We start from the raw sequence: 12,322 nt of genomic DNA, 5'->3' as shown, positions 1-12,322 counted from the left end.
CACAACGCCTTTTGAAAAAGAAGATTTGCAAACTGATGTGGAAATGTGAAACAAGACTGGGAAAATGAGAATCTGAAGGAAACTGAAATTCACAGATTTGCTTATCTCTACTTGCCCCCCCCCCCCCAAATCTAAGGGCATATCTAGCTGCAACTGAAGGTTATCTACATAGATGCATCTTCTCGTGTCAGGAAGATATCAGGAACAGCGTCCCAGGCCTTGTTTGTTCATTATGGGCAAGAAATTATTGTCCTAAACATATCTGAGAATTTGCGCTGTAGCCGGAATTGTGAATGCTGCAAATGAAGGCTAAATCCAGTAGAAAGACTAAATGAAATAACTTGGATGGCTGTTGTGACAGGGCTAGTGGTTGCTTGTAAGCTTGCTGCACATCTCTTTATTGCAGTCTTATGCACACTGAACAAAATTACCACAATGAGGTTTCCTTCCAAGTAACCAAACACAGGATCGCCCTGCTAAAAACATAACTTTGTAGGAACTAGAAGGGTAGAGACATGACATCATGAACTTATTCTTCTGCCCCACAGTGTTGCTTTAAGGGATATTCATACTGTCCATTACCTGTTTAACACAGTTACAGTTTTAAAACTTGCTGACATTTTCTTGCCTTTTGATTTTGTTGGACAGCTGGATTGCTGGAAAATTCCATGTGCTTTTTGCAGACCCGATGCAGGTGTTCCATTCTCTCATAGTAACTCATGTCTGATAATCTGTCCTTTTCATTGGTTATTTTGATTTTGTTTTCCATAGGTGAGGAGTGTTTTGGCTTTTGAACCTGGTGAGCTATCAAAAATAATGTGTGCAGCATTTCAGAGTGGGGAAAAATAACATCTTTAGACTTGACAAAATGCAAGCAGCTAGGAAAATGCAAAGCATCTTACACCATAATTTGGTTCACTCAGCATTCTTCAAATTATTAAATGTTGTTGGAGCGAATAACATTTGGCTGGATCGTCAAGCAAAACAACATTTGTGTATTATGAATCTTCCTACTCAAATGTCTTGATCTTTCAACAGTTGCTTTCATGTGAGGAGTTTAAAGCAAATCACTCACAATAAATAAAAACTCCGCATAGAATAAGTCATGGTTGATCAACTAACAATAATAGTTGGACCACCATTGAATACTATGCACCCATAGCAAGCCGTGACTAGTTGTATACTTTGGCTACAATCCAACACAGACTTTAGCATGTTTGGGTCTGTGTTGGAATGGAACCTATGCTGTTAAATCCAGCTTGGATAATGTTGGCTTAACTAGCATGCAGGCTCTCCTCCGGATGAAATAGAAAAAAGTCCTTGTTGACATATTATGTTACCGTGGATTCACGGGCTTAGCAGCTATCCAGTTGGCGCCATTGGCTGAGATTTATCCATACTGCCTATGCTGCCCCATGATTTTTAGTAGAGTTGTCAAACATACACTTTCCTGTGTGAGGTGATTATGTACTGAGAGGTGTGGCAGGTGGCACTGAATCAGCCACAAGCATCACTGAGCAAACAGGCCAGGTAAAGGAGGGGTCCATGCTCTTACCTACTAGCATCCCAAAGCAGCTGTGGAGGCAAGGGGGCTGGATCAACATCATGCAAACAGCTGCTAGTATCTAGTCAGCAGCACCCAGTGTGATCTGATGATGTCAGAAGTGATGTCTGCATTGGGATGCCTTTCCAGTTAACAACGAAATGCTTGCATAGTGCTTACCCAGACTCCAACACCAATATGTTCAAGAGGTCTTCATGATTACTGTAAGAGCCATTTATTGCTCTCTGTCCCATCATACTGGCCATTGCTGGTGGTTATTCCATGGTTGTCTTCCTCCCACAATGTTTTCTTCAGAAAGATGCCTTTTCATATTCTGAAATCCACAATTTCTTGCCCTTTTCACATTTGAGTTTACTCAGATTATGGGGCTCATGCTTAACTTTTGTTCTTGTTCCTGCAAAATTCTCCGGATTATGTAGCTTTCAATTATCGCTTTCCTTATGTTTTTGAAAGTAAAGTCTCAGGTTGCTCATATGTTGATGTATATAGTTTTGAATCTCTCTATATGCCATCTCTATTTCATACCTTAGCTAGAATTGGGTCTCTAAAGAAATTTATGTGTGCCTTCTTGAGATATGAAAAATATTTCAAGGTTGTTTAATACAAGAGGACACCTGCCCTCTTCCAATCCAATTAAATTATCCATCTCTGCTATCCTTGTCTGGTAAATGGCCAGTTCTGTGTGCCTAAAGATTAAGGGAACATCAATGGAATTGGTCTCACTGAATGCCTACTCAGCTGAACAGCTTTGACACTGAACCGGAAAACAGGTTTCATGCTTTGGGCCATAGATTAAAAGCTTTATGATTTAACAATTCACAATTTGTCTATATAATTTGAGCACGAACAATAATAAAAATTAAGGGGGAATGTGTGTGCATCCTATGGGGCGAATGCAGGCTTTCGCTGAAGCTTGGAGAGCGAGAGGGGTCAGTGCACACCGACCCCTCTTGCTCTCCAGGCTTCAGGAAGCTCTGCGCAACCCTCGGGAGACCGGCGTTACTTTGCACCGGTCTCCTGAGGGTTGCGCAGAGCTGCCTGCATTCCCGGGCTTCGCTCAGCTCTGCGCAACCCTAGGGAGCCTGGCTCGAAGTCACGCTGGGCTCCCTAGGGTTGGGCAAAGCTGCCTGCATTCCCGGGCTTCGCGGGGGGGAAATAAATTGTTTTTTCATTATTTCCCCCCCAAAAAAAAACAAGGTGCGCCCTATGGGGCGAAAAATACAGTATTTTTTTCAAAACACAGTACTGTGAGCAGAAGCAATGGAAAGAAGGAATAAGTCTAAAGTTCAAACTTCCTCTAGATCTAAATACTAGTAGGTAAAATGGTGTACAAGCTCAGCAAAGTGGTTAGAAAGATTTTCTAGTAACTTTCTGAATATGCCAATAAATCTAAATAAAGAGATTTCATGATAGATGTACCTTTTCTGCTTGAGATTTTAAGCCAGCAACTCAACTGAAAACTGCATATTGAGAGGGTTTTTTATTCCCCTTTTCTATGCACATACATTTCTGCACTGTTGCAAGATCTGGAAAATAGTGCCATTCCTTCTGCTTGCCAAGATTCCATATGGGATAGCAATTTCCTATGGAAAAAGTCTTTACTGCAATACAAATAATGTTCACTTAATCTGTGCGAGAACATTTTTCTTATATGTGATGTGGTGGACATCTTTGGTCCATAACCTGTTCCAACAGTTGAAGGCAAATAACTATTTGGCATACACTGTTTAGGGGTTCCGTGGCCTTGTAATCTAGCTTGCACTTGAGTGCTGATTGCATATCTGTCTTAGGACTTCAGACAATGTACAACTACAGTGCTTGTCTCAGGAGCTGCATAAACGTAAAGGGACCCCTGACTGTTAGGTCCAGTTGCGGATGACTCTGGGGTTGTGGCGCTCATCTCGCTTTACTGGCCGAGGGAGCCAGCGTACAGCTTCCGGGTCATGTGGCCAGCATGACTAAGCTGCTTCTGGCAAACCAGAGCAGCGCACGGAAACGCTGTTTACCTTCCCTCTGGAGTGGTACCTATTTATCTACTTGCACTTTGAGGTGCTTTCGAACTGCTAAGTTGGCAGGAGCAGGGACCGAGCAATGGGAGCTCACCCCATCGTGGGGATTTGAACCGCCGACCTTCTAATTGGCAAGCCCTAGGCTCTGTGGTTTAGACCCACGTCCCCAAAGAGCTGCATAGACCACACAAAAGAAATGAAGCTAAAAGCTGTTTCTTGGCATTAAAACACTAGATAGTAAACATGTAGAGGACACAGTGCACTGTTTTATGCATCTTTGACATGTTGATTTGGGACCTGCACACTTCCACTTTTTACACAGTCATTGTCCCTGATGCCTGTGTTTCCACAGCTTTCTAGTGGTGAAAAAATATGTAATTACATTACAAAATAGATGTAGGTGCATGGTAACTACTATAACGCCTAAAGTGGCCCTGAGGCCTGTCACAGAACCACTTAAACAAGCTTTGAGGGTGAGTTCATTGTGCAAGGAATTCCCCTCAAGAGGAGAGGACCATATACACTTACCCGTATATCTTAAATGTTTTCATGAAAACTTACACATTCAGAGAGGCTTCATACAAAATGAGTTTCTAACACACAAGTCACTAGGATACAGAAATGTGCTTTCATCCTGTTTCCAAATAATCACAAGTAACAAATTCATGTGTGTGTTTTGTGTTGTTTCTGTATGCATATACAGCAGGATTGCAGTGCAGGGGGTTGGACTAGATGACTCTTGGGGTCCCTTCCAACTCTACAATTCTGTGATTCTAGATTGCCTTACTGATTGTGGGTCCCAGTAGCGTGTATATGTGGCAAAATATGCATGTATGCATTTGGTCCATGTGATTATATATGTGCAACATTCGTGCAATTTTCAATGTAGAAATTATAGCTATGTAGCAAAATCATAGTACAGTGGTACCTTGGGTTACATATGCTTCAGGTTACATACGCTTCAGGTTACAGACTCCGCTAACCCAGAAATAGTACCTCGGGTTAAGAACTTTGCTTCAGGATGAGAACAGAAATCGTGCTCTGGCGGCGCAGCAGCAGTGGGAGGCCCCATTAGCTAAAGTGGTGCTTCAGGTTAAGAACAGTTTCAGGTTAAGAACAGACCTCAAGAACGAATTAAGTTCTTAACCCAAGGTACCACTGTATTCTCAGGAATACTTACAACAGTCCTTTTAGATAAACCAATGATAAACTTTACCATGCAATGCTTGATGTTTGTAATAAAGAACTGGGTGTGTCCCCCCTTCCATTTTCTTCCTAGTTATGAATTTGTTGTGATACCTAGCAACCCCCTTGGTGAAGGACCGAGCACCGAATCAAAGCCATTTAAAACTGAATCAGGTAAGAGTTTTAATAAGTGTACCAATTAGCTACAAGCCTCTCTAGCTCTTTACACGTTTTAATATCTACCCGCTGTAAGAAAAATCAGCAGATAAAGTGAAAGCTATATGGGAATTATGCATTTCCACAAACTTCCTCAAGAATGACATTTTAATCTGGTACCTGGAAATGTTGTTAATTTTTATTTTATTTTTAAATACAACTCCCTGCCTGGTTTAAAATGCCATTAATTAATTAATTACTCTCAAAATTGCTATGACCTCATTTAAGGCCTTGTTGTTGTTTACAATGTAAAGACGCAAAATACATAAGAAAGTAACAAAAATTATACCCCCCTGACACATTTAAAAGGTCCTAAAATAGACCAAAACATCAGATATACAGCACTTTTAAAAGCACAGTCTTAGGTACAGTGGTAACTCGGGTTACATACGCTTCAGGTTACAGACTCCACTAACCCAGAAATAGTGCTTCAGGTTAAGAACTTTGCTTCAGGATGAGAACAGAAATCGTGTTCCGGCGGCACAGCAGCGGCAGGAGGCCCCATTAGCTAAAGATGTGCTTCAGGTTAAGAACAGTTTCAGGTTAAGTACGGACCTCCGGAACGAATTAAGTACTTAACCTGAGGTACCACTGTACTTCAAAGCACAGTCTTTGGTATTTCAAAGTAGTCATGAGCAGCTTATTAGTTTAACGTAAGCTCACAAGTGTTCTGTCTTGATTTCAAACCACGTTGCAGTTGTACAGATTACAATTCATGTCAACTGAAGAAGTAAACCCTTTCCCCCAGCATACTTCTGAAATGCTAGAAGTTATTTTGCAGTCTGACCCAGCACTTGTTTTTTCTCCTTAGCGGACCCAAGAGTGACTGAGCCAATTTCAAGTAAGTCCTTTATACATTATAGTATACTCTGGTGAGAGCATTTTTCTGAGGTGAGATAATGTACTGCTGTATGACAGAGTGGATTTGGAAGAGAAAGGCATTTTGCATATGATTTCACAGGTGTTTTTTTTGGGGGGGGGGTGTTTTTTTGACCTGCACTGTTTGCAAAGAGTTCCTGCCAGTCTAAATGTTTACCTGAGGCGTGCCTAATCAATTGGAGGTGGCACTCCACTGGCTCAGAACCAAGGGGCAGAAATGAGCCAGGCACAGCTCATATTTTCTCGGGCCTGTCATTAAATTAAAAGACAGCTCTCTGAAATGAATAGGCTGTTTCTCACTTAATAAGTGATTTAACAGAGCATGCAGCAGTATCCAGCCACTGCTATAGAAAATCTGCCATCAGCTTCTGCAGCTCTCTGAAAAATGTTGGCTGCCATCAGCTTTATAGTGGAGGACTGTAAGCTCCCTATAAGGTCTTTAACTAGCAGGAAAGGATCTGATACAGTCAAGGGGGGTGGTAAGTTTCTTAATTCATTTAGGAGACTCATGTTTAATATGGCGTAAAAGGTAGTCTTCCTTTCTGTGGTTCGTCCCCCCCCCCCAACAGAATGTGTTTCTCAGCATTTATTTTAGTTACAAAATCCATTTTTACCCCACTTTTCAGCCCCCAAAGGGGCCTCCAATGCAGCTTAGATCATCAATTGAAACAATAATATAATCAAAGCAATAAAGTGAATAGTGCCGGCTATAGCAACAGCAGAAACGGGAACTAGAAAAGCTCAGAACAAACAGTAATTTAAATGCAATAGGGAAGTTACCAGACATTGGTATAAGGAAGGGACCTGCCTGGCTTACTTAGGTACCAAGTTCTGCAATCTCAGTGCTGCATCGCAAAAGACCCTTTCACACATCCCGTATTTCTCTTGCTACAATGTATTAAACCTTTTTATTGGTTGAAACCTAAACTTCAAAGAAATGTACAAATCAGTTGTCCCATCAATTCAGCTGAGCAAATTAGAGCTGTTATTCCTGTCTAACTGGTTACTACGCTTTTGTGCCTGAGTTCTGATCAGAAATTGGTGTAAATATGAGACCTTTTCATAACCTTTTATTTCCTATTTATACCTACTTTTCTTTTTATCTGCTAGTTCTTCTGGTTTATCTTCCAACTCTTGTTTATTATACTGTTTTGTTTTGTTTTGTTTTGTTTTGTTTTGTTTTGTTTTGTTTTGTTTTGTTTTGTTTTGTTTTATTATTGTGAGCTGCCTTGAGGCCATTTTATAGTGGAAGACAGGGTAAAAATTAAAAAAAATATTCCTATATGTCTCTTTCTTTCACCTGATTCCAGTGTCTACGCACATATTTTTGCACATAGATTATTTGTTGTTTCCTTACAGTGGGAAAAGATGCCATCTGGACTCAAATCAAATTCAATTCTGATTCCTATTCTGAATGCAAGGGGAAACAGTTCGTCAAGAGGACTTGGTACAAGAAGTTTGTTGGTGTACAGTTGTGCAACTCCCTCCGATACAAAATTTACCTCAGCGATTCACTTACAGGTATGACATTGAGGGCAGCAGTATGGGATGGTTGGTGCTGTGAGCTGACCAGGGGCATCATGCCATCAGAGCACTTTGTCAATGCTCCCGTCTGGGGAAAAATCTTCCCTTAACTGCTTTGTGTGGCAATGCTGGGCAGTGACCGACTATGGCTGTCAGTGCTAGCAATGAGTCATCTCTGTGCTATCAAAAAATCCAGAAGCCATCCCAGCACCAACTGCATCAGTGTGTTGTTTTAAGGATTGAACGTGATGTACAGCATCGTAGGCTAGATCATCCCCACTTGCTTCATTCAGTGTTTCACTGATGGTAAAGTGGAACAAAGATTCCTGCCTTCAACTTTAAAGGGTTGTGGAATATGTAGTCACCTGAAAAGGCTGCTGCCAGTTTAGCAGAGATTGTCACTGACAGGGTACATTCTTGAGATGGCAAAATGGTCCAGGTAGTGGGCCATATACCCATGGAAGAAGGTTTCCACAGATGTACGACCAGCTAAATGAGGACCAGCACACATAGATGTGCATGTGCAAAGCTATGTAAAATAAGTTCCAATTGGGTCAGTTAGCTTTTTGGGGGTGGGGAGCAGCAAATTGGATTTGGCCAAACGTTTATAGGGCTGTAGGCATGGTCTCTTGTCAAATTCTTTAGGACGGTCATAAACACTCCTCTAATCTTTATTTAATGGCATTTGAATTTCACTCATTTTTAAAGGTGATCTTCATGTTTTCAGGTAAATTTTACGACATAGGAGATCAGAGGGGGCATGGAGAAGATCACTGTCAATTTGTGGACTCGTATTTAGACGGAAAAACAGGGCCACATGTTCAGTCGGATCAACTACCTACCAAAGAGGGTATGTTCTAAAGGGTTTGTGTCTTGACTTTTTGGACACTTTGACATGGATCCACAGCCAAGCCTGGCTTCCTAAAAGCTTGTTTAGGACACACATTTGCAAACTAAAATTTGCTCATGCTTGTCGTTGTCTTGCCCTATGGGCTAGAGAACTTCAGGCCCAGAGGCTGAATGCCTCCAGGCCTCTCTGGTCAGCTCTTCAGATTCTCCTCAGGCCACACTTCCAAGTCGCCTTGCTCTATGCCCTACTTGAATGCTTTTGGCTGGCTGGAATGAATCATTCAACTGTGATAATGGTTGCCCAGATGGAGAAAAGGGATGTATCAATCTCAGACTTTTCCATGGCTAAAACACAAACTACTGCACTAAGAGTCACTCTGCCACTTTTGTCTGTAGCTGTACCCATGTTTGCCTCTGGCCCTAATCACCATGGACATGCGGTTTTCCCCAAAGGTATAAGGGAATGTGCCCCACAGGTGGAAAAAGTCCACTACCCTTGCTTTACACTTTTAAATGTGCACTTTAAAAATCTTAGGTGTGGCGTTGTTGTTGTTGTTGTTGTTGTTTAGTCGTGTCCGACTCTTCGTGACCCCATGGACCAGAGCACGCCAGGCACTCCTTTCTTCCACTGCCTCCTACAGTTTGGTCAAACTCATGTTAGTAGCTTCGAGAACACTGTCCAACCATCTCATCCTCTGCCGTCCCCTTCTCCTTGTGCCCTCCATCTATCCCAACATCAGGGTCTTCTCCAGAGAGTCTTCTCTTCTCATGAGGTGGCCAAAGTATTGGAGCCTCAGCTTCAGGATCTGTCCTTCCAGTGAGCACTCAGGGCTGATTTCCCAAAGAATGGAGAGGTTTGATCTTCTTGCAGTCCATGGGACTCTCAAGACTCCTCTAGCACCATAATTCAAAAGCATCAATTCTTTGGCACTCAGCCTTCTTTATGATCCAGCTCTCACTTCCATACATTACTACTGGGAAAACCATAGCTTTAACTATACGGACCTTTGTTGGCAAGGTGATGTCTTAAGATGCTGTCTAGGCCTGTCATTGCCCTTCTCCCAAGAATCAGGCGTCTTTTAATTTCGTGGCTGCTGTCACCATCTGCAGTGATCATGGAGCCCAAGAAAGTAAAATCTCTCACTGCCTCCATTTCTTCCCCTTCTATTTGCCAGGAGGTGATGGCAAATTCAAAACCATATTTGAAGCTCCACATCAAAAAAACTAAGATCATGGCCCCTGGTCCCATCACCTCCTGGCAAATAGGAGAAGAAAGGGAGACAGTAAGAGATTTTACACCTAGTGTACACCTAGGCAAATGTTAATACCAGAACCAGCATTTCAGTGTTCAACTTCTACTTTCCCTCATTTTGTTTTACCAGGCTTTTTTAGAGCGGTGCGACAGGAGCCGGTCAAGTTTGGGAAAATAGGCGCGGAGACGCATACTAACTACGTCCACTGGTATGAGTGTGGAGCAACAATACCTGGAAAATGGTAGAGCAAGAGATAAGACAAATGGCAGAGCAAAGGATGATACCAAATGGCTGCAATCCAGCTATGGCTAAGCCAGGCAAGCTGAGAGATGGAAATGTGTTGTGGTGTAGTATTGTTCATTCTGAAATCTAACAATACTGTGTTAACTGTTTGATAGCATTGGCTGCTTAATTATAGTTGTCCAGATTTATGGATCTGTTGTAGGAACTTAGAACATGTCATAAAATACTTGGGAAGCTGGCTCCCTCTTAAGTCTCTTCTGGTGCCTTCTACATATTTTGAAAGATGTAGTTTATTATTTATCATTGTTTGAGGCACCTTTTATGGAAAAGTATGTATTCTGAATTTTTTTGATGCATACTGCCGAAGTACGTGTTCTGATTTATTTTTCAACTCATTTAAGTTATTCTGTCAGGTTAGCTTTTCTGCTACTTTATATGCCCAGGCTGCAAATATACATTTCTCTATTTGAACACTCTGGAAAGCTAATGATGCTCTCTGTACAGCTCTGTACTCAGATAGCCTGTGTTTTTAAACATGGCAGCCACATGCCAGAGAACCATTTGACTGAGCCCATGTCAATAATCGTTCTGCCATTTGAAAGTGTGGCAAAATGCTCACCACTTGGCCTGAGGTAGATTGGATGCCTGCATCATTTTGTGGAGAACTCACCTAAGGGTAGGTTTTATTCTCTATTCGTTTTAATTTTGTATGTCCAACAGGACTTTGATTTGGCAAAAGCAGGTTACAGCTTGCTTGTAAGACCTGCTCCTCAAGACACTTGTCTTGCATAGATGGAGCTAACTATTGAAGGGACTGTATACACATGCTTCTATGGTGCTTTTGGAGTAACTGGAAGCTATGTCTCTGCAGATTATTGCCTCTCTATAGTGGATTGATTTCAGCTCTGCTCGAAAGGTAGAATGCAGCCACCTAAAGGTAAAATCTGTTGCTACATGAAACAACGGGGAGATGATCTGTACAAACCTTAACCTTGTGATCACTATCATTATAATGGAGCAAAACAGGATGTTGCATCTCAAAATATTGTGTGCTCTAATACTTACCAAGGTCATGTATTTTAAGCACTGTGTTTGCCTTTACAGTACAAAGCAGAGAATCATTCACTGCTTCCAGGGAAACCTGCCTTCTCAACATGTATGCAATATTCATAATTTATAAAGTGCTCCCAAAAAATCAAGACATAAAATCAAGAATAAGCAGGTTTAAATGTACCCTTAACAAGCGAGTATGGTTATTAGGTTTTAACTGTGTTGAGTAAAGATGAATGCAGACTTCAGTCAAATACCATGTAGAATATATTACGGCTGAAGCATACAAAAATCTTTATATACAGTTGAAACAGTAATGTGATCTGCTTTGTAGAATGGAAAAATGAAAGCAGTTTTTTAAAAATGGCTCTGTGCTTCCCCTCTACACAAAGTGATATATTTGTATTGCTTAAACATTTAAACATTATATATATAAAGAGATGTAGGTTTTTAAAGGTGTTTATTCAGCGTATTAAAAAAGAACACAAGGAATATTGGATTGGTTGTTTATAATAAAAAAAACTTTTAAGTACATTGCCGGTACACTGTACTCTTAATAAAGTATTTTAAATCATAAGTAGTATTTGATCCATTGGTATATTCAGCAGACACAAAACTGAAAAATTCTGAAAACAATCCTAAATTCTCTTGAGAGCCACTTCAAAGACTTTCAGTAACCTTTAGTTGCAATTTTGAAATTATAACTGAAATTATCAGATAGTTTGGGGGAGGTGGGAGTGTCCTGTTTCAGTACATCAGATTGACAGCAAACTCAGAGTGTGCCACATCCTTCCTTAACTAAGATTTTGTAAACGATGTGAAATAGAGCATCTCCCTCAATATGGCTTAGCTGAGACGCTCCATAGCCTCATGTGGTTGCCTAAATGAATGTGCTGGGTTTGTCTTACATGGAAGCATTGTGTGACACATTGTGCTCCCGTACAGGACATGCACATGGAACCTTAGCAAGTTGTGCATTTGTGGCAGCTGCACATATATAAATTGAAATGGTTTTGCAGTATCACAAGGAGCTATTGGTTCATACAGTTGTAATAGATGGGTACCTTAAGTCTATTATTGGTTGAAATAGTTAAATCATGTTACTTTATGAACTTTAGCATATATGGGGGCTTTTGAAAATGTAACCTCTAATAGTTCAATTGCTTCATTCCACAGAACTAAATGCGAATAGGTTGTCTCCAGCATTAATCGTGAAATTAATGGGCACGACTTAGGTCTGTTGATTTCAATGAGTCTGCTCTGAGTAGAATTTAGCTGGCCAATGTGTTTCAATATATGCGCTTAACAGGTTATGATTCCCATGCACTATAATAAGCCTGTCACATGAGTACTTCACAGAACATTCACTGTCACATTAAGTTTGTGAATCCATTTTGATACAACCATTAATTTGTTGCTCTTGAGTCAGTAAACAGCTATTTCCAAGATTCCCTTGGATGGTGAAAAGGACATGGTGCATGTGATTCAATAGCTGTGAATACCATGAAGCGGACATCAATCCTTCCTAGTCTAGTGCACATGCTCAGGTA

General features: G+C 41.0%; 1 protein-coding gene across 1 annotated transcript in view; it reads left to right on the top strand.

Moving 5' to 3' along the window:
• Positions 1-11,349, top strand: part of ABI3BP (ABI family member 3 binding protein) — a 135,306-nt gene extending 123,957 nt beyond the window's left edge. The window contains exons 48-52 of the mRNA XM_077927179.1: positions 4,853-4,932; positions 5,786-5,815; positions 7,213-7,374; positions 8,105-8,227; positions 9,609-11,349. Of these exons, the coding sequence (XP_077783305.1) occupies positions 4,853-4,932; positions 5,786-5,815; positions 7,213-7,374; positions 8,105-8,227; positions 9,609-9,724 (511 nt within the window). The 3' untranslated portion in view covers positions 9,725-11,349. The remainder of the gene's footprint in view (positions 1-4,852; positions 4,933-5,785; positions 5,816-7,212; positions 7,375-8,104; positions 8,228-9,608) is intronic.
• Positions 11,350-12,322: the final 973 nt, after the last annotated feature.

The sequence above is a fragment of the Podarcis muralis genome, chromosome 4 (genome assembly GCF_964188315.1).
Source record: "Podarcis muralis chromosome 4, rPodMur119.hap1.1, whole genome shotgun sequence".
NCBI lineage: Eukaryota > Metazoa > Chordata > Lepidosauria > Squamata > Lacertidae > Podarcis > Podarcis muralis.
The sequence above is the reverse complement of the archived record's forward strand: the minus strand, read 5'-3'. Positions and strand labels throughout refer to the sequence as shown.